Below are 22670 nucleotides of genomic sequence, written 5' to 3'. Positions count from 1 at the left end.
AAATATTTTGTAATGGGCAGAGTTTCTAGATTTTTTTTTCTATTGACTCACGTTGAGAAGCACATGTTCTGAACTATGCAATCAGGTATACTCATGTTAGTCCAAAGTAGTGTAGGCTTCATTAACTGCACTTGTGCTAGAATATAAAAGGAATTTTAGCTTTCCAGTATAAGCAGAGAATGCTCATAAAAACCTGTTGAGGATGATTAACAGTTCTGCAAACAAAATCTTGCTTCTGAATATTGAATAAAAAGCTTAAGCTACCCTAAAATCCAGACAGTCTTGGGGAAAGACAGAACCAATCTACAGAAGGGCCTGTAGCTACTCAGAACAATCCTCAGTACTGTTGAAAACAAGGGTCTGAAAGACATCTCATCTGGAAGAAAAGTCCTTTTGAGTATTTGGAACAAGCATATCCACCCAGTTTCTTTGGCCTCAGACATTCATTAAGCAAAACCGTTGATGGAAATTGTCTGTTCTCTTTCTCTTTCAACTTACTAACAGGTATTTAAACTCAAGAGGGTCACTGTTATTCAATATTTTCCTAGATATGGACTCCGTACACTAAAGAACAATGGAGCAAGTAATCCTGGAAATCACTTCCATGCACATGAAGGACGACAAAGTCATCTGATGTTTTTGCTTCTCCTTCTGATTGACAAAAACCAGACAGACTTCACACCTCCTCAGCCTTCAAGCTAGGTAGCTGATTCCTGCAGAGAAAGACAGACTGTTCTTCTGATTTGTGGGATATTTTCTTGTAAAGAAATAAGATATCCAAAAGTCTGACCTGTATGGTTAAGCAGCTTCAACAAGTTTTGGCATTACCTGCTGGTATTTATAGGTTATATAGGAAATGGGTGAATAGGCTAAAATCAGGATAACATATTACACTTACCTTTTCTGAACGTCAGGCTAGGTAAAAGCGTCCTTTTGTACATTGCTGTATGTTCTTCCTCAATAAGATAATATGCAAGAAGCTGAGGCACTAACTACAACATCAATTTGCTCAGGATCATAAGGCCAGATACCTCCTGTTACATCCAGCAACAAAGTCTGTCTACCCTTTCATCAGATCACAAAAGGTAAATATTTACATTCAGATAGAATGTTGTATTGTCACCCTTCACAAACATTTTTTTTACCTCCATATAGGCAGAAAATAGTTCTTTCAATTTTCTGCACAACTTGGTTTTACGTCAATGGGTAACATAAATATACAATAAAGCAAGTATTTTCTTAGTATTTTTCAATTTCTATGCTGGTAAAAATTACAGATTCAGCTATTCCCCAACTTAATCTCTCAAGTATGTTTAGAGAGGAGAAACAACGCAGCAGACAATGAAAAATTACCTACAAACTGTTTTTCAAAGAAAATGGAACACTACAGAATTTCATATAGGTGCAGCCATAAAATCAAAGCTTTTACTAAAGAAGGGGGAGGTGAGTGGTCGTCCCCTTATTTTGGAAAATCCATGCATTTGTAACCCATCCATACAATGATGATTTCGACCTCCTGATGTACTCAGCTTAAGAAAGGGAAGTAAATCCGACTGGAAAAAAAACAGGTGGATACATTAATCTAGGTTACATTACATAAATCATGACCTTTGATCAAACCCCAGAACACATCTAAAACTTGTATTTATAACACACACAATACAATTCATTATGGACCAATGCAGGAAAGCAGCTGTACTGCAATTAGAATTTTACTGTATCAGCACATGCCTTTGTGTATTACTGTGTCTAAGGAGTTCCCTATCTGCTTGTTTGGATGCAGGTCCCTATTCCCCAGGCATGCAAAATGATTTTCCAAAGTGCCAATTTTTGCAAGTTACAGCCGCATGAAGAGGGCAAGGTGGCGCTCTCAGGAAGGTACTATCTGAAAGAAAATATTAACAGAAATACTTTTTCTGTGATCTCATTTACAAAACTTATTTACCACAGTAGTAGAAGGATTGGATTTTGGTCGATTTCTGCTGTGGCTCAACTTTATTTTTATCCACTGCTTTTGCTTAGGGTCTTTATTCTCCTTAGTAACAGAAAATCAATCAATCAAACAAACAAAAAAGTTCCATTTTTTATTATGATTATTAATTTTAAAAATGTTAAATTTAAATGTCATCTAATGTGATTTGACTCAGATCACACACCAAGCTCCTGGTATGGCTGAAAACCCCCACATCTTGTGTATAATACTCTGTATTTTCCAGCAGGTCTTCCTAAGTAACCAGAACCCAAGGCTTAGCTTTGCTGCTGGCAATGTCACTGCGAGCAGCTCCCATGGGCTTCCAGCTCCAGCACGTTTTTCCCATCCCACCTTGCAGTTCTGTCTTCCCCTGGCCTCTAACATAAGCATATTCCTGGGCTCGCACAAACTGCCTGACGAGAATCACAGAATCACAGAATCACAGAATAACCTGAGTCAGAAGGGACCCACAAGGATCATCGAGCCCCACTCCTGGCACCACACAAGCCGGCCCAAAATTTCAGACCATGTGACTAAGCGCACAGTCCAAACGCTTCTTAAACTGCGACAGGCTTGGTGCAGTGACTGCTTCCCTGGGGAGCCTGTTCCGGTGGGCGACCACCCTCTCGGTGAAGAGCCTCTTCCTGATGTGTAGCCTAAACCTCCCCTGCCTCAGCTTGACACCATTCCCGCGGGTCCTATCACTGGTGACTAAGGAGAACAGATCGGCGTCACTGGTGACTAGAGAGGATAGATCGGCGAGAGAACAGGCGATTAAAACAAACAAACAAGCAAAAAACAAACAAAAAACCACACCACAATCCCCGCAACCCAGCGCCCTCCCGCCGCCCCTGGGCAGCCGGAAGCGGCGCGCCCCGCCCCGGGCCGGGGCGGCGGAAGCCGGGCGGGGGGCGCGGGGCGGGCGGCGGCATGGCGGGCGGGCGGCAGTGGCTGTCCGGGACCCGCAGGCGGCTGAAGCCGCTGCGGACGGTGGTGGCGTGGAGGGGCAGGGCGGAGTGGGACCAGGTGATGGTGGGGCTGTACTGCGGGGACGGCCGGCTGCAGCAGGAGGCGCTGGATCGGGTCTCGGCCTGGAAGAGCCGGTACGGGCCGCGCGCCGGCGTGGAGCGGGAGCGGGAGCGGGGAGCGGCCCTGCGGGGCCGTCACTGCCTCCCGGGCCGCCCCCTGCGGTCCCTGAAGCGGCCGTGCCGGCTGCGCGCCCCGGGCTGCTCCGGCACGGCCTGTCGGGGCCGCAGGGCCGGCCGCAGCGGCGTGCGCAGCCGCGGGCGCCTCGTCCTGCGGGGCCCCGTCTCTGGGCAGTCGCCTTCGGACACGCGGATGGCGCCGGTAATAGCGCGGCGCCTCGGGCGCGGGGGGAGGCAGAAGCCCTGCGTGTCCGCAGCTTCCCGGACTCGTTCCGCTCAGGACAGTGCGGCGCTCTGAGCGCGTCCGGGGTCCCCACGTCGCTTTACTTTGTGTTGCCTCTGCTGCACCGTAAAGGAATCCGGTCCAGTTATAGCGACTCGTGCTGTATGAGTGACATGAGTCCTGACGTTTGGCATGTCAGTAGGTACTCATTTAACCTGCCTAGGAGCAGCCGTGTAATCACTGTTCCAATTAAAAGTCTTCTGGAAGAAGCCTTACTGTCTGCATACCTGTTCTCAGGCTGCTTAGTACCACAAAGCACAAAAAGTATTGTGAAGGCTACCCTTTTTGTAGGGGGAGTGTATTCTTGTGAGGCTGCTCATCATTTCTTTAATTTCTAGGTATGGCCCCAAAATGCCTCTTGCAGTGGATTGTACTGCCGAACTGATTCGTTGCAAGGTTCTGGATTCATCTGGCAGACTGAGGTCACACGAGCTCATCCTGTCCTATGGTCTGGCCCTTGTAAGGTAGGACTCTGAAGGCCTCTGTCCTGCAAGGAAAAGAGAGATCTGGACAGAGAGCATTATTCAGCTGTCTTATTTCACTTTAGGTCTCTGAGACCCCAGTGTTGTATGGTTTGTGGGGGATTTGTCTCTGGGGTTCCAAGTTTCTTTGCAGCTTTTGATAAAGTTATTTATCTTTTCTGTAACCTGCATGCAGATTTGTCAACTTGATCACAGAAAGGAAACAGAAAATGGTCAGCATTCCGCTGAGACAATTAGCCATAGAGGTAAATATTTAAAAAAAGTTAACCAATAACTTATATATATACAGAGAGCACGTACATTGACTATTAATAACATTAGGAGGAGTTGTCAGGGTCATTCTTTCGTAAGCAAAATAATGGATACGGATGCCTGTACTCTCCAACTGCAAAGCTTTGAAGACGCTTGATGTTCTTTAAAGTCAAATTAGGAGTAACAACGGCTGATGATGTTCACTAAAACATTTTGAATCCTGTGTGATTGAATCTTTAGATGCAAATAGTCCCACTTGACATATATGTCACCTGTTTTTATTACTGAGAGATGGAAAAAGAGCTAAGTCTATAGTTTATAAATTCAATTCTTTGAGAACCAAGATAATGCATTAAAAGCACTTAGTTATATTTGCAGGTATTTTCATCTTGTCATTCTCAGTTGTTTAAGGTGAGTTTCTGTTTGGAGGATGGAACATTCAAGGTGTAGTAGTAACTTGAGTCCTTTTATTGCCAGCTGCACTGAGCATCGTTTCTGGGTTTGAACAGCAAATTTTGACAGGGATGAGCAGATAGTATTTGAGACTCCTAGATATGCAGCCTTGTCCAATGACTCTATATGGGGATGGAGAATTGTTTTCTGTTTGTTTTTTAAGAAAACTGCTGCTACTCACTTTTTAACACTGATCAAACTTGCAAATAGAGACCTTTAATAATTAAAGTCAGTTATCCGTGTGAAAAATGCAAATACAACTTACAGTATATATGATTTGAGTATTTTGTATGATATGATCATATCTTCATTACAAACTGTCATCCAGAATGTTTCATCAGTTTAAATACAGTTTAACTGGTTGATACATCATTAAGTTACACATAGTGCCTCTGACTGAAAAGACAGGTGTTGTTGCAAGAAAAGTTGAAAAACTTAAACTGCGAAATCCGGCGTTTGTATGGATGCTAGGCCCCAGGAGGACCGGGGTCAGAGAGGAGGGGTCTCAGCCCACCCTTGAAAGGGGAAGCTAGAGTAGTTGTTCCCACTCGGGAAGAGGTTGTCTGCAGCCTTGCAGAGCTGCGTACGGTTGGACCCGATGCCGTGGGAGTTTTGTGGTGATGCCTGTAGCTGCTATTGCAGGTGGATATCCCCATCTGGGTCGTGGATCTCCGCCATGAGCTGACCCACGGGAAGCTGCCCCGCCTGGCTCTGTGCCGCAAGGGTGAGTGCCACTGTCGGATGGTGTGGGAGGGCCTTGCCTGCAGTGCACTCGGGCAGCGGTGTCCCCTCAGGCCGCATCACAACAGGTACAGAGCCCTGAGGGGAGCAGCCCTCCCTGCTGGGGCCCTGCTGAGCGGGCTGGGGGCTCATCCTCATGGGGAGAGTTGTGGTGTGAAATGCCTGTGACAGTGTGCCGCAGCCTTATGGGGATAGCTGAAGCGTGCCCATTGAGGAGCATGCAGAAAAGGAGGGGAAACCAAGGCTGTGGAGGGGATGTTGCTCTTCACTCTCCCCTGCCTTGTGTTGTTGGGAGAGGTGGGGCAGAATCCCAGTTTTTGGGAAGGGGAAAGTGCAACTGGATGTAGCCAACGTTAGGCTTTCAAAAAGGACTGGAGGTTCTCTAACTTTGTGGGAAGGAATGACCTTCCATTTATTTGATGGGGCAGGTGTTCAGACACTTTCTCCTTCCCCTGAAAAAAAAATACTGGAAACAGTAGTTCAGCCCTATTGTTTCTTTACAGCACATAAAGTTCATGTCAGGGAAGGAGGTGAATGCTTTTCCTGATGGTTTAGATGTACCCAAGACTGTTAAAAAAATCAGTTTAGGGGGAGATGCAGTAGGTCACACAACCCTGAATAAATGACCAGCTCATAGCCTATGAAGGAATTCCTGGGAATTTGGGGTTAAACACTGAGGAGCCAGAGACATAACCTTCGGCAGGGTCCTAAATTGAACTTGGTAGCAAAATAGTGATGGGATAAAAGGGTTTCTCTTTCCATTCTATCTAAGGTATGCCTACTGTAGTCTGCACCAAAAAAAAAATATTTTTGCTTTAGACATTGTGTTGATAATAGGGCTATAAAATAATTGACTTGTTTTCTCATCAGAATGCCACTGCTGGGACTTAGTTTCCGCTTAAACGTGGTGTAGCTTGAGTAAGGAGTGTCCAATCTGTTTTGTTGCCAAAAAGGCAGTGGGTAGGTGTTACCAGGGCTGCAATACTGTATTGTGTGGGTTTTTGTTTTGTTTTGTTTTTCTAAACTCACTCACCTTTTCATTAATAGAATTGTATGTGATTTCAGGGTTTGTTAATGGTGTTTCTTTTCACAATGCAAGTTAGCAATATGCCACCTGCATTTTTTGTTAAATAGGAAAGTAAACCTCACTGAGAAGAGAGTGTTTTATGTTCTCCGTTAGGTTGTGATGTTGTGCTGGACTGGCTACGAAAGACATATTGGAGCCGTCAGTTGGGCAATAATTTGTGTGAAGAAAGTGAGGAGGAGGAGGAGGAGGAGGAGGAAGAGGAGCAGGAAGCGATGGAAGCAAACACAGAATTGGACAATGACACATGGGAGGTTCAAACCCCACAGCATGAGGCCTGTCAGAAGCACAAGGAATTCCATGGTAGGTGTCCCTGGAACAATAGCAGATAAAAAGAATTAGATCTGTCCCGTCCTAGCAAAACAGTATTATCTTTGATCCCTGACAATGGATAAAGGTATACCTTCAGTTCACATTTTGGGATTGCTTTTTGGATCTTGATGGATTCTGTGGTAACTGACTTTTCTGACCTAAGTTCACTGAATTAGTCACATAAAATCTTTTACTTGTATTGAATATGCAGTATCGTAATCAGTAACAGCAGTGACATGGGGATGGTTTAAGACCAAGCATTGTGAAAGTTAATTCTAGTGTTCTGACGGCCATAACTTTGGGTTTGAGATGGCTACTGAAAAAGTAGACTATGTTCCTTTTACAGCCCTCAAAACATTGTCAGTTCATAACTTGAGCAGGAGCAGAATAAAGGCAGTTCAGCTAGTTTCTATGTACTTAGCATGTAGACAGGAAATCACTAGCTGCCAGTAGTATGTTAAAAAAAACAACACATACACACAAAAAACACAGGTGACTCAACCAGAACATAAGCTGGTAAGACATAAAGTGCAAAAACAATGGCAGAAGTTTGGTAAACTGTTCCAGTGGTTGCTTTTTCATCACCAGAAGTCTCTGAACCCTATAATAAGAAGCTTTACTCAATAGATTTGATTGACTTACTGGAGGAAGCCTTCTAGTCTGTTTCAAGTGAGATTTTAGAGTAGCTTCTCTCAGGCTGAGAAAGTTGGGGTTGTTCAGCCTGGAGAAGAGAAATCTCGAGGGAGACCTTATAGTGGCCAATTTATGGTTTTTTTTTGAGCTGTCTGCATTTATCCAACTTGTGTTTGTCCACTGCTAGTGATAAAATACTGAACCCCTAGTTCAACACCACTTGATAAGATTTACATTGCCAGAAAAGTCTGGAAGTTGCAGGAGTCTTCAGAGTATTGCCTAAGACAGAACTGCAGCTCACAGCTGTAGAACTGCAGAACTAAACAGCTTGCCTATATACAAGAAAACATTGTATAGTTGATCCATTCCCTGTTTAAACTATATATTTATGCTTATTTCTAGAAAAAGTCAGAGATGTGCTGATATCCTACAAAGATGAGCAATTTCGGGTAAGTATAGTCTGACCTGCTTTTCCCTTTGCTCAGACAGAATTCTGTTTTACAGGTGCTATTTCATAGAATCATAGAATATCCTGAGTTGAAAGGGACCCCATTAAGATCACTGAGTCCAACTTCTGGATTATGTCCAAATTATGTCCAATGTTCATCACTTAAAATTGCGTTTAGAAGAATTTACAATGTTGGTAGGTAGGTTGTTGACAGAATACAAACATCAGCAAAAAAAAAAAGTGTTAATTCCTCTAAAGGATAAATGTAAGGCCTGAAGTCACTGGAGAAATAACTTTAGCTTTCAATTCATTTCTCACCTACTCTTTGAATACTTGAGTGTAGGATGCTGATGGGATCCTAGTGGTAGCATTATTCAGCTACCCCACCACCACCATCACCACCAGTTGTTTTGTCTTTAAAGCTTTTCAAATATTCCATCTTCACACTGTCAAGTCAGAATGGAGAGAGTTATATTTGCTTGCAGTTTGAGTGTGCTTTAAAGCAACTGTTCATAGCCAAACACCTGTTAGATGTACAATTCTTTTCCTTGCCTTCTGAAAAAATGTGGGGAGCTATGAGGGAATTCTTTTAAATCTGTATAGCTCTTTGGTTTGGAGAGCTTGTCTTTTCATTCATGCTTTCTTATTGCAAAGAGATTTAATAAAGTATAATTATAATATAACATAGTTCAACAGCAAAATGACTAGGCATGTATTGGGCCTCTCCTGTCATCTTAGAGGAAAAAGTGAGAATTTCATTACTGTTCCTGAGTAGAAAAACTAATTACTATTTCCATAAATTCAAGGGTGTTTTTTATTTTGGAGTTGTATTTTTTGGTCATTTTCCCAGGATTACTTTGTTTTGAGGGTAATGCAAAGTAGGGGAGTAGGAAGAAAGATTGTGTAGAAGGAGAAAACCTGGGCTTTGCATTATTCTTAAAACTGCAAATGATAAAAGTTCCTGCATTCTTCCCATACTAGCTTTTCTTTCTTCATTCTTTCCGCAGTTCTGGGTAGGTTAAGACATTTATAGGAAAAACACAATTGTAATCAGAATTAAATCTGTTTTCATCCCCTGGCAATCATAGGAGCATTTAATGACTAAGGCTTAATGAAGTAATTCTGTCTGCAGTCTAGGGGTTTATATATGCCAGTCTCTCTATCCCATTAACAGCTGTTAATGAAAGCACAATACCCTAAGACAAACTCAGTTTGAACCAAGTAATCTTGATTTCTAGGCCCCTGCTTTATTCTCTAATCCATATTCATTTATTAGATTCAGCCAGATAGCCTTCCTTTTATACTGCTACTGCATTATATTCAAGGATGTAATATGTTGCTTATTTTTAGAGACTCCTTGGTGCTACCACCTTTTTAGTGCAGTTTTTTTTCTGAGTATGACATGACTTATATTAATTTTTAATATACCCCTAGGAAAGGGAACTTTGTGAGTCTTTTTCAAGTGCTCTTTATGAAGTACATATCACATGGGCATCTGGTTTTCATAGCAGTGCCTTTCTGTTGACCATTGGAGTATATTTTCTGTAAACACTTGGATTTTTCCTTCACTCAGGTTATGCAGACAGTCCAGTCTGTTTCGAAGTCTCGAGAATTGTGGTCTAATTCTTCTTCAGAGGTGGACTGGATTTTGGCTCAGATCAAAGACTTGATGCAAGAGAACAGGTACATCTCTGATAAGGAACTGAGGTGAAAGGTACAGTGCAGAGCTGAGCCTGTACACCTGTTGCACTACCTTTTCACTGTGTGTTGTTTAGCTGATCCTGGAAAAGGCAATTGGTTGATTTCCTCAACATCTTTGAGCACTGAGTTGTTAGTCTCTGTTAATGAATAATGTTTCTCATGCCAGATGGTCTCCCAAGTGTTGGGTGCTGTCTCTGTTTTCACTGTGCTGGCCCTCAGGCATGTCAACATCTTCAGTGTCTTCAAAAGCTCTCCCAAGAACCTTGGATAGACTTTGATTTCACAGTAATCTTTAGAGTTTTTCAAAATTGTAGGGCAATAGTTGGCCTCTTCTGTATTTTATATCCTTCTACTGCTAGAGGGCCTATTGGACCCAGCGTGCTGACACTTTATTATTGCTGTATAAATTTGCATGAAGACCCTGTCCCACTCCGACAAATGTAATCAGTGTAACTCTAGAGGGGAGAGACAATCAAATTATAAACTTGAGCCATATCTTGTGATGTTTTGAATATATATATATATATATATATATATATATGTCATGCAAGCTGCCGATTAGCTTAAGAGGTTATCAGATCTTGTGCCAAAACAAAACACTGAGAAAGAGACTTGCACCTTGCCCATCAGTGGCTGAGCATGGACAAATGAGCAAGAAGGCATGAAGTTTCTGTATCAAGAAGCATAACTTATTAAACATGGGAGTTCTATAACACTTAAACTGTTGCTAGAAGGTTGGAAGGTATTGGTGGAAGCAAGCAATTGCACCTATTTCTGATTCTGATACCCTTTCTCTAAGCATCCTCTCTGTTGGCCACTCTCAGGACACTGATGGACTAAAGTCTGGCCCAGTGGAGCTGCTTTTATATATAAAAAGATATTTGAACCTGGCGTCAGTTACATGATAGAGAGGAAAAAGATTGCCACAGTACAAAACAAGAATTGTGAAAGGTCTGAGTGAGAACAAGAGACTTCAATCTTACATGAAATGGGTTTGGTGGGGTATGTTCAAGCAAGGGGTGTAATGTCTTGGTAACAGTTAAAAGATCTTAGAAAGACCCTTTTCATATAATGAAACTGAAGTAGTAAAGATCTTAAGGTAGTCATGTAGTTGGGGTCTTTCCACTGTTGCCTTGCTGGCATGTTCTCCTATTAGTTTATGTCTGCAAGACTTAATTGTCATGACAGTACTGTCCTATAAGTATGTGATCAAGACAAGTAGTTAATTTGGTAAATGCCATGCTTTTGATTCACTTGCTGTGCACTGATTCTCAAAAACATGCTTTTGGTATCCTGTGAAAGCGCGTTGAATCACATCCTAGCAGTTCTGGTCATTAACTTTGTATGAACCACTTGTTGCACCAGCTCTTGCTATTTGTCCCATGCAGCTGCACAAGCTGTATTCAGCCCTGATTGTGTGGATTTCCAAAAGAATCAAGAATGTGCTTCAACTATCAAATTAAATCTTCCCCCAGAATACTCAGAATCTAGATGCTTTTGACTCCATTTGTGGCCTTTGAGGCACATGTGCTTCCAAGTAGTCCTAATTTAGCTGTGAAATACCACGTGCTAGGAGATGAGAGGAGTTGTGGTAGCTTCGTTTTTGAAACCCTTGGAACTGATGTGATATGTGAGGCTACAAGCACTTGGAATACCCAGCCAGTTTCCAGGGCTCTCCAATACTTGTTCTTTACTACCTGCACAGCCAAACCGTGCTAACATTTTTCCCTTTAAGTAATTTCAAGTTTCTGTGTCAAGTACCTCACACGCTACATCTTGCTGTGAAATTCACAGGTGATTCTCAGAACTCTTTAGGCTGAATTCACTATCTCATCTGTTCTTAAACTGTTAGAATGGACAGCTAGCGAATGGGATGGGATTCTGAGGCAGGGCTATTGATTAAAACTTCACTAGTGGCTGGGCACTATCAGGAGGGTGAGGATGTGGGGAAGCTGCTTTTGAGTTTGTTCAGTGAAAGGATAATGGCATATGTGAGTATTATGACATGAGATCCTAATATGGAGATACATTTACCCCAAATGTGTAGTAAAAAGAGGAATTTCCCTTTGGAAAGACTGAGTATTTCTCTTTGAAAATACTAACTTTAGTAAAAAACACCACCAATGACAACAAGCTAATATCAATAGCCAATTTTCTTCTTTGCAGTAGACTGAGTATCTCTAGAGCGTTTTCTAACTCTTAAGATACTGGTAGCAGTCTGACTGGAGGTGGTGCTTGTGTACAGCATCAACAGTTACCACAGCTTGTGGTAAGTAGCTTATCTGCTGATAAGGTTGGTTGTACTTTCCCCTCACTTCTGAAGGGTGCTCTCAAGCAAATAGCAAATACTCTGAGAGCAGTATGGCAGGAGGATCCCATGTTAGCCTGCTTGTACAAGAGTTTGTTTTCCTGCCATTAGCGTGGCACCTCTGAAACAATTTAACAGGCTTGAATTCAAGTGCTGCTTTAAGCTGTTTGAATCTACTTCGGTGGACTTCTGTTCTATTTAGGGTGATGTAACCAGAATATATACATAGCAGCCTTTTTTGCATGACTGTACAAAATACTCTGGTCTGGCAGATGTAGAGGAGACTTGAAAAGTAATCATCCCAACCCCAGCTGCACCTCTAGCTTGGATGGAATATGTGCGTTGTCATGTGCTGATGAGCAGCTTCTGTTTATATGCTCCAAAAGTGCATGCACATAGATCTGTTCTTCTGGAAAGCTGTTACTCTGGCTGACTAGTTAAGATCCTTCAGTGTTGCTGTTGTGATGGGTAGGCCTGTGTCTTTCCATGTTGGTAGGTCAAACGGAAGGGTTAGATTTTTCATCTTTAAAAAAGACCTACTTGTGGAAATATTTGGGATAGCTGTAAATTATAAACAAAACATTTAATTACTATACAAGGTGTTGTGAATTTCACTGCTTTGCATTAATTTCTTTAGAAGTTAAAGTGACAGTAGGATTGAATTGTTTTTACATCCTTCTTGCTTCAGGTGCATGTGATAGCATGGATTACAGGGCAGCAGTAAATTGTTGTGCTTAGGAGAAGATGCGTCCAAAATTAAAGCAGTTAGAAAGTTTGTCGTCTGCTTGTGAAAGTCTTAGAATTAAGTTGTTGAGGCATAGCTATTTTCCACTGACTGTTCTTGTACCAAAGACTTACTTTATCCATTCTCAGTCTCTGTTTTTGCTTCAGGTAGGCCTGGTGCTGCCATGCTTCACCTTATTTAAGCCTTTTTTATGCGTACTTCTCCCATTTTAATTTTACAAGATGAAAATTATTTGCATGAATTTATTATTTTTTTCCCCACAACGGGGATGTGCACCTGTTATATAGCAAAGGCTGAATCTTGTGATGCAGTGAGATCACTACGTCAATTATGCTTTTAAAAATACCTGTAAATGGGCTGTGTATCAAAGCCGAGCTTGCATGGGAGAGTGGAGGGTGGATCCTGCTAACTGCTTGTCTCTTGCCATCTTGGCAGCCTGCTGTTGGAACTATGATGACTTATTCAGGAAGTTTTGGAGTTTCTTCCATGCAGCCGGGTCCTTGTCTCAAAAACACAGCTTGCAGCGTTCTCCTGTCTGGATGCTTAAGGGAGAATCTTTATATGATATGACTGTTTGTTTTGCAACATGCATGTGCTTTAATAAAGAAGCCAGTGCCAGGCCATATGCTGGTTCACATTAGAAAGTTGCTTGAATTATATGCTTTCACTTGAGAGGGAAATTGGTTTTTCGATTAATCTGTATTTTCTAATGAAGATCTCACCTGTTGGAAGAGTTGCACTGTGCTGCGTATTTCAGAGTAGTAACATTTCAAAGGCCACATTGCATCTGAACAAAGCATTTATATGCTACACTAGCTTACATAAAGAAGATGTCATTACCAACAAGTGCTAAATCCCAGTAAGAACAAGTTGAGCTTGTTGAACATGACATACAATCAACCAAATCGCAAGTACGTTCCTCGTATGGAGGGCGAGACAGAGGCTGATTGGAAGCCTCAGAATGGTAGAGCAAACTCTAGGATTTGTCACTCACTCCCCTACTTCATCCCTGAGCACCTACTTCATCTCATGCTATTTTATTCTAGCATCCAGCTGCAACTTTTAAACACAAGCTGTTATAGTTAATGGAAGGCTGTGCCTATATCCATTGTTTTAACCACCTACACATTTTCTTTAAGAGCCTGGAATGATTAAAAGTAGTTCCCAGAAAGGATTCATACATGTGCCTTCTGCTTGTTAATCATAGCATGTTAACTGTATTGAAAATGAGACCCTATCACACTGGTTTCCATCGACCTTCATATTGCAACATAAATAGAATATTATGTCATGGGGTTTCTCTTAAGTGCAGATTCATCTTACTCTAGAGGAAATTCTCCATTAAATGTTCATATGGGAATGGTCACAGATTCACTTAGTCCTTCTGAAGCTGAATAAAAGCTCTGCTTCTGTAGAGCCCTTTGCTACCAGCCTGTTCTTCATTTTTTGCCACATGACATTTTTGTTTGAGAAGATGAATAGCGTTACGCTACCAAAGCAACGAGTGGGCAAGTCCTTATAATCAAGTCACTTTTTACTTAATAAAAAAGAAACTCCACAAGCTCTCAGCATGTGTTTCTGTGTATATTTTTATATAAATGAGCACAGTGGTTTTTAGAAGTTATTTATGAATACCGTTGTGGTAATTGCATCTGCTTTGCTTCAACTCTGCACTGAAATGCTGCAGCTGTCTTATTTATTCTGTCACACAGAATCTGTCATGTGTAACGAATGCAGCTGGGTTTGTGGTTCCTCAGTGGCCTCTGTGAAGATTTCTGAAGAGTTTTCTGGAGAACTGACTGATGGTGATTTCCTTCTCAGCTGAAGATGGAGTTGTTCCAGCAGTCTCTTGTATTTCTGAAGATGTTTAAATTAAAGACCCTGAGAGCTTTTTGCTTTCATTTAAGAGAGATTTTTTTTTCTTTTGATCTTTCACTCATGGGAAATAGACTAGCTGGGGAGGGAGGAAAGCTGATGTGGAATGTATTGACGATTTTGTGACTTCATTAGGTTTGGAGACTTGGATTATGGACTCGGGGATAACAGAGTTTATGAGTTCTCTTGAATATGTCAAGCGACCTACGAAAGTAGTTTTCTAATTTAGAATACCTGTGCATTTGTGGATAAAACCTTTTGTTTCCACTATCAACATATCCTGTAATTTGTACTGTTCAGAGGGCAGAAGATTCCTTTAACACTAAAGCACCATGAGCTAACTGCAAAGAATCCTCTGCTGTCTGCTTCAGAGAACTTACCCAGTGGACCTTTCTTAGTCGCGTTCTTCTACTTAGATGGCTCTCTACTGAAGCTACTGTCTGCATGGATATAGCCTTAAATAGTTGGTGATGAGCCGTCATTGCATGTAGGAATAATGATAATTATCCTGGAACAGTTTCTAGAAAAGAGAAGGATTAATTCTTGATTTTGTTCTCAGAAACAAATTACATTCTGCTGCCTGCCTTCTGATCTCCCAGCACATTATCTACTAGTGACAAAGTGGCATGGTGTGTGTGTGTTTTCTTCTGCACTCAGAGCTCTTCAGCTTCTGTTTGTACCTATAAAAACATACATCGGATCTAAGTCATGTTTAGATTTGGAAATCATCGCTTTTGGAGGAGACAAATCTTCTCACCCATTCTATACCAAAATATGCCATGTTTGATACGGGTACTACCATTCCAAATCCAATGATGCTAATGGCTTCAGCAGTTGTTTCTGTGGAATTAGTTCAGTGCCTGAAAATGGCTGTGTTGATTTTTATTCTGAGAAGTGTTTACTTTAGCACTGTATCTTTGCTTGGATAGAAAAGCTCATGGATAGAAGATGGAAACATGAATGGAATAACTGAAGCATATGGTTGTATATGGAGGCAGTGGGAATTTTGCTTTTGTCCATTTTGTTGTGTTTTACTTTCAAGCATCAGTTCAGCTTACCTGGGTGGGTGTCCTCAGTTTCCCTCTTGTATTAAGCCAGCCTAGTAGCAGATGGGTCCTTTAGCTGGAGAATTCAATGTTGTCAGACTAACTGTAGTTCAAAGAATAGCTGTAACGGCAGGAGACATTCAAAAAAGAGCTGTAGTTGCCATAGGTAAGAATAATTGTGACCCTACTGCAGTGAATCTGCTGAACAACTGTGTGAATAGGGTGTTAAGAAGTGCCCTGCCAGCAAGCCAGCAGGGTTGGGTTTTCCACTTAAATTTAATCTAGCTCTTTGGTCCTTGGTCCTCGGATCTTGGCTGATCTGCTGGCAGGCAACTTGAATCATGCTTAAAATCATAGGTATTTCAGTATGATAAATGGTTCATGACAAACATTCCTGTACTATTTTTAAAATACCAATGGCAGATATTTCCCTCTGCACATCAAGCAGAAGTGTTTTCTTCAGGGTTCTGGTTCTGCTCCACTTGGTGTAGTTGCATATTCACTCCAAGTCTAATTGGGATGTATGCAGCCCAAAACTGGTGTAAGGTTTTAGTGCCTTACAACAAGCTACATCACCTCCACACAGCTTTAGTTGGCTCACAAACATGTTTCAGAACTAGTGTAAGTGGTGTTTTGATATGTATGGGACTAAGTGGTATTAATAAGATTCTGTGATTGCTCTAGGGAGACAGTGGCTGAAGTTCTTCTCAGTGATGGTTTTCTCATCCCAACAGTCGATTGTCTGAAGATGTTAAATATCAAGTATGAAGGTTAGTGTTTTGGGTACCACATAGCTTACATAAAAAGTGCGTAGCCAATGTTATGTCCAGTTTAGTTCTTTTTTCCTCATTATATTGAAATCTCTAATTCTCTGCATAATTTCTTTTATTTGTCTGGGTCCTTAAACATTCTGCTGCTCCGTAGACCCCGTTATGGACATACTTGGTTAGTGCTTTTGTATAAATCTCTTACCATGGAAGGACAGCTCTTCCGCACTGAATGCTACTTGGCCAAAATGTCTTTCAAAGCTTGCATCTCTGCCCGTATCCGTAATTGTTACTGAGGTAATAAACTCTCTCTAGTTTCTTTTCCACAATGAAGATATCAAACAAATATAAGTGGTGGCTTTCTGAGCCTTAGTCACTAGTTGCATCTTAATTCCATGCTGCTGACCACTTGTGCATGGATTTTCTGCAAGAGAATTAGTTAGGTAGAGACAATGAAAAGTAACTGTTAGTTTATCTACCTGAGAGCATTTAGGAAAAATAGCTAAACAACTTTCCAAGAGTGATCCTCAAATTTCTGTGGATATATTACAGTTGTAAAGTTTTAGAAGCTTTTTAATTCTATGTTGCTTTGCTCAATGTGCTTTCTCTTTGCAAGAGAAAAGTACAGAATAGCTCTTCGTTATGTGTGAAATAAACTAAAACTGCACGGAATTAGTAAAGCAGAGTGAGGTTTTCCTGTGGTTTACTATGTGATTAGATGTAGGCATTGTATTTTTTGCTTTCGTTGGACTATTGTATTTATTGTTGATTTGCTGCTTATCTTAATTTCCTAACATAAGAAAATAATAACTCCACATTCAAGGGTGATCACAGAAAAAAACAGAACCAGTGATCACAGTACAAACTACTGAGAACAAGCAGCACACCAGTGGTTCACAAAAATTACATAACAGTGATTTTTGACTTCTCTTTTTCCTAATTATTGCAGCAAATAAAGAGGTATGGCAATTCAGAATTCCTCAGACGTTTTACTGCTTCTGGCAGCCCTTGCTGACAGGCCTCCTTTCCCGAAGTTTTACACAGACCCTAATAGACAAAATGTTTATGAAGTTAAAGGAATGTTCTGACTCTTCAGAACTCCGTCCTCAGTTCCTGATCAACTGGATTTCTGAGATGCTGACTAGCATTGCCAGAGTTAACAGTGGTGAGTGTGTAATTACTGTGTGGAAAAAAAAAAAGTAGGAGTCTTTTCTGTACCGTTGCAGGAATGGGGGGCATGGTGGGTACTTTAGATTTTAAGTGCAATAACATGATTAGTACATTTTGTCGTGTTAACTTAGAGCTTTCATCGTTGCGTTTCTTACACTTTTTAGCCTGCAGCTTATGTATGTTATGCATTTCTTAGCAACATTTTGAAATTACTATTTCTTTGGCAACTTGCTGTGGCTTCCTCAAAATACAAAAAGCTAATCTCTCCCATGAAAGATCAGTCCAGTACTTTCAGGAAATAACAGTAACAAAAAACAAATAAACATGTTATGTGCAAATTGTTATGAGTTCCTTGTTCCCAGTTCTTTCCTCACTTAACATAAGCCTAGCTTTACAATATATTTATGTAGTCTTTCTGTCCTCCTTCAGTCCCATCCCTGGATTTGTCACACCTTCTAAACTTACACAAAAGTAAAATCAATCTTTTGTTTTCTGTGCCTAACTGCTTAGAACTGTTTAAATTGGTAAACTGTATGTTTAACTCCAGAGAGTGGCACAGAAGAGCTTTGATTATTTGAAGTGTGTCATAGGAATTCTGTTAACAGGACTTTTATACTGTGATGTAGTATATACCTGAAGGGGATTTCCAGATGGCTAATTTTGCTACCTTCTCTGCTGGTCTGGCTAGATTTTGCCATTATCTGTGGTAATTGGAGGTCCATGTTAGATGCTTTCAGTCAACACTGAGCATGTCTGTTACGTACCAAGATCCCTGAACATTAGCAGTCCCCAGCTGTTAATTCTACTTACTGCAGAGCTATCTGGGACGATCTCAGATCCCAGAAACAGTATACTGCATTTACTAGAGACAATACTGTACAAACACAGCCCTGTGGCTTTCCTGTATGGGATGCACAGAACAAGCTTGGGAGACTCTGCATCTCACTGTTGTCATATCTTGTGAAGCTAATTTAGTTGTTAGTGCATTGGCAAGTCCCTTTTAATGAGCTCAACGTATTTAGTCAGTATATCTGGTCTTGGACTTGGTTTGGAATGCCAGCTTGTATAAGGATAAGAGCTCCAGTAAAATGCAAAGGGATGAAGTGTGTATTTTTATGAGTTTTTAGCACCTTGTTTTTGTTATCTTCTTTGAAGGGAAGAAAAGACGCCGCGGTAACAAACGGGTGTATGTGAAGGAGCTGTTCCTTCAAAAAGTTCCTTTGCAGTGGATAAGACTAACTGAAAATTGCTTGGAAGCTCCCTGCTGGGCAACCCCACACCTTCTTCAGCTGTAAGTTTGATCCTGTGATCTAGAAAAAGGACAGTAAACAATGTTCTCTAACAGCTTTGGCAGCTTCCCTGTGATATGCTGAGTTATGGCTATGTTCCTTTCCCTTCCTTTGCATCTAGTAGAAATTATGGCAGGTGTGTACTTGTATGTACTTGGAATACTGCATCCAGGTTTGGGGCCCCCAGCACAAGAAGGATGTGGATCTGTTAGAACGGGTCCAGAGGAGGACCACAAAGATGATCAAGGGGCTGGAGCACCTCTCCTACGAAGAAAGGCCGAGAGAGCTGGGGATGTTCAGCCTGAAGAAGAGAAGGCTCCGGGGTGACCTCACTGCAGCTTTTAAATACTTAAAGGGGGCTTATAAAAAAGATGGAGAGTGACTCTCAATCAGATAATGACAGGGCAAGCTTGGGGGGGGGGGTGTATTTAGATTAGATGTTAGGAAGAAATTATTCATTCAAAGGGTGGTGAGGCACTGGAACAGGTTGCCCAGAGCTTGTGGATGCCCTATCCCTGGAATTGTTCAAGACCAGGTTAGATGAGGCCCTGGCCAACCTGATCTAGTGGGTGGCAGCCCTGCCCATGGCAGGGGGATTGGACCTAGGTGATCTTTAAGGTCCCTTCCAACCTGAGCCATTCTGTGGCTCTATGTGTGTATAAAACCCTGCTTGTTGCTGCTCATCTCCCTATTGATTCTACAAGGAGAAGGAGGAGAACTTAAAAGAATTGTGCCTTTGGAATGAAATTGGAAATTATCTGTGGATTTATTAAGAAAGCAACTTAGAAGAAAAGTGATTTAGTAGCAGAGATGTAATTGCTCATGCAGGTGGTATGGGTTTAGCACAGGTGGCACCTTTTTCAAATAAAAACAGCAAAGCACGAATTCAGTTAGAAGTATCCCATGTCCTTAATTTTAATCACAAAGAAGGAGTATTCCAGCAGCCACTATTTAGGAATAATCAAACTTGCCTTTTAGTGGAGATACATGAGGAAGCTCACACTTAAAAGGCTGCTCAGCTTGATAAACCTTCATTTAGAATTTCTTTTTGCTTTTAAAACTTTTACATTGCCCTTTTCCTTTCTAGGATCCTCACAAGCATGAGACCTCGTTTGCCACGTTCTTCACGGAAGAACCTTCTCTATCTCACATCCATTTACACAGAAGGAGGTGGTCCATTGTCCAGCCCAGGCCTCTTGTCAAACTACAGTGAACAGCCAATTTACACTATAGAGAGCTTACAGTGGAGGGCGAGGCAAGAAAATCAGGTTAAAAATGAAGGGCAGGCTGCAGAGAATCAAGAAGATGTGCTGGAGAAAGATGATGGTTTAGAGGAAGTAGAGGAGGAGGAGGAAGAGATGGTAACTGAAACAAATCATTTGGAAGGACTTGCTCATTCTGATAACGTGGTGGCTATTGCTGAGAAAAAGGCAGCACTGCAAGGGTCAGCATGGCAGATCACTGGAGGTAAAAAGAGTTTTTGTAAGATTTAATGTTTACAATTGGTTAAGATGGTCTAAGTGAAATGCAAAGGCGTGCCAGCCCTCTGGGCCGGACCAGAACTGAAGTGTGCTTCAAAATAATTTAAATGCCAAAATTGACTGACAATGCCAGTCTTCTGTTTATGTGCAAGTGTCATCTCTCCCTAAAAGCTCTTAAAATACTGTGTTTTTTTTCCGAGAGCACCTTGTTACTTCTTCATTAACTTTTTTATCAGGCTTCTCCAAACTCAGTGTTTAAAACTTCATTGTATCCAGTTGATGGGACAGTGTATATGCCAGCTGTGAATGGTAAAGAAAACAAAGATACTTCTTAACCTTTGTTTGTCAGAATTAGAGATATTTGAAAGCACCAGTCAGGTTCTCAGAAGTTCCAAGCTCCAGGTAAATTGCAATCATGACATGGTAGCAAGCAAGAGTTGGAAGCAAGGCAAGAACTTTTTAGAGTGAATAACGATTTATCCAGTGTTCTCTTAGCTTCTAAACGGTAGCTATGCTTTCATTGGGATGGAGAATTCAACAGCTAAGAAAATTTTTGGATGAGTGTTTCTGGATGGACTTAAAAGACAGGAAAAGGAGGTGGTGTAGAGGAGTTAGAGGCAAAGTGGTGTTTAAAGAAAGAAGAAAAATGCCACTGGAAGACAATGAACTCTTGTACCCCACTCACAGGGAAGATTTCCCAAGTTAAAAAAAAAAAAAAAAAAAGGACAAGGGTAGGATGTGCCTAAACAGTTCAGCTTAGTTATGCTGATGTGAACAGCTTGTTAGAGATGGATGTTTTGAGAACAGAAGCAAAATTGACCTCTACATCAGTGACTTTGGTTCTGAGCAAGCAGATCTTTTGCCAAAGGAACACACATTGTGTCTTGAACCACAAGATTTTCATGAAGATTGCATTTATGTAGTTGGTTGTGGGTAAATTTAATTTCTGTTTGAATAACATCGAGGATGTGTAGTTACCGCCCTTAAACAAATTGAAAACTAAAACCACTGTAATGACATGTGATACATCAGCTATTTACTAGGTTGCTCTCCGAAGAGAAGGCTCAGCATGTTCATTGTATATAATTTGCCTTACAGTTGAGTTGGATGTTATCAAATACTATTTCTGCACTTTTTAAATTGTGAAATTATAACATTTAGAAACCACCATTATATGTCAGGAGGTTTAGTTCTATTAAATGCCCAGGAAAGACATAAAAGAAAAAAATGAATAAATCTGCTGGTACTTTAAGGCAAAGTCTGGGTTTCTGGACAGATGTCAGTTAACCAAAACAAATCATTTTCAGTCAGAGAGAAGGGTCCAAGTTTTATATTATTACCAGGGGTCTCAAATAGTCTGTGTAATTACCGCTGGCTCTCTGGAATGTCTTATCTTTTGAAGTCTTCTGTCAGCGGGTCTTCATTGTGCAGCTAGTAAGCATTCCAGAGATAAGTGTTCTGGTATAAAGAAAGCAAGTAGGTGTAAGAAATCTTTTTGTCAAAACAGTGATACATAATTTGTATCTTTAATTTAGTTAGATGTGAAATCAGAATGAAATTTAAAAGGGAATTTCCCTGTTGGGAACTGCCTATGAAAGTTTGGCATCATGATGTAAAGTATAAGGGAATGGAGTCACTGATGTTACCAGTTGTGATGGATGATTTCCCATTGTACAGTTTCTGGACCTCATTGGAAACCAAATTTAAAAAATGTGAAGTCATGGAGAGGAAACAGCAGTAGGTGTCTGTAAAAAACAAACAGCAGAATTTCCAAGACATTGTCATATTGTTTTCCTTTGCCATCTCATCACAGCCTACCTGCCTGCCCAGAATTGCTTTATTAGTTAATTCGGCTTCCCTAGCTTTCTACCCTTCTGCTTTTGTGGCTTCAGGTCCTCTTTAGTCAATACTGCTGCTGTGTAGCTGCTAATCTCAGTGAGTCCTAAAGAAGCTGATGTTCAGTTTCACTGGAGGAATGATGCAAAGGTGCTGTTTTGTATCTTCATGTGTGTGAAAATTGCCTTTTCCATTTACAGGAGTATGCAGAGTGAATATTTTTATAAACCTTTTCAAAGTGAATTTTAAATTAGCATATAGTAATCAATATGTCAGTTTCAAACAAAAGTATACTTTAATGACAGAGGTAAGTATAAAGGGTTGCTCTAGAATAGTGGGAGGTTTCTTTCAATGGACATTGCCTCACAGTGGTTTGGATAAGCTGTACTGTGTAGATAGCCTGATCATGCCTGACTCCAGATGTGTTCCTATTGTCTCACAAGGTATAAAGACTTTCTTTGAAAGAGCTAATAAGGTTAGAAAGAGAATTAGTTAAAACTATAGCTCAATCTTATTTTTGCTGAGTACCTGAGATTGCTCGTGTGTGCTGAGTTGCATGAGATAGTATTTTTGGATCTGGGGGGAGTCTTGCTTTTTGAAAGTCTCTGGTGAGCTCAGACTTCTTGTTTATGTACTGTGTTTTTACC

The 22670-nt window shown here is 41.0% G+C and overlaps 1 protein-coding gene and 1 long non-coding RNA gene across 3 annotated transcripts in view; one reads left to right on the top strand and one right to left on the bottom strand.

The window, feature by feature from the left end:
- The first annotated feature begins 2871 nt into the window (after positions 1–2871).
- LAS1L (LAS1 like ribosome biogenesis factor) overlaps positions 2872–22670 on the top strand; it is a 30935-nt gene continuing 11136 nt past the window's right edge. The window contains exons 1-11 of one of the 2 annotated variants that reach the window (XM_080553756.1): positions 2872–3075; positions 3739–3864; positions 4058–4127; positions 5230–5311; positions 6509–6715; positions 7760–7806; positions 9379–9488; positions 16165–16250; positions 17197–17412; positions 18573–18708; positions 19794–20173. In XM_080553756.1, coding sequence (XP_080409882.1) covers positions 2903–3075; positions 3739–3864; positions 4058–4127; positions 5230–5311; positions 6509–6715; positions 7760–7806; positions 9379–9488; positions 16165–16250; positions 17197–17412; positions 18573–18708; positions 19794–20173 — 1633 coding nt within the window. In that variant the 5' untranslated portion in view covers positions 2872–2902. The remainder of the gene's footprint in view (positions 3076–3738; positions 3865–4057; positions 4128–5229; positions 5312–6508; positions 6716–7759; positions 7807–9378; positions 9489–16164; positions 16251–17196; positions 17413–18572; positions 18709–19793; positions 20174–22670) is intronic. The other variant, XM_080553757.1, reaches the window with a different exon arrangement.
- Positions 14294–22667, bottom strand: LOC308177087. The gene is made up of 3 exons (XR_013938862.1): positions 21528–22667; positions 16453–16671; positions 14294–15601 (listed from the first exon to the last, which is right to left on the bottom strand). It is a non-coding gene; the product is annotated as an uncharacterized lncRNA (long non-coding RNA).

Source organism: Anser brachyrhynchus (assembly GCF_964034855.1).
Source record: "Anser brachyrhynchus genome assembly, chromosome: 13".
Lineage (NCBI taxonomy): Eukaryota > Metazoa > Chordata > Aves > Anseriformes > Anatidae > Anser > Anser brachyrhynchus.
This window is presented reverse-complemented; position numbering and strand designations above follow the sequence as displayed.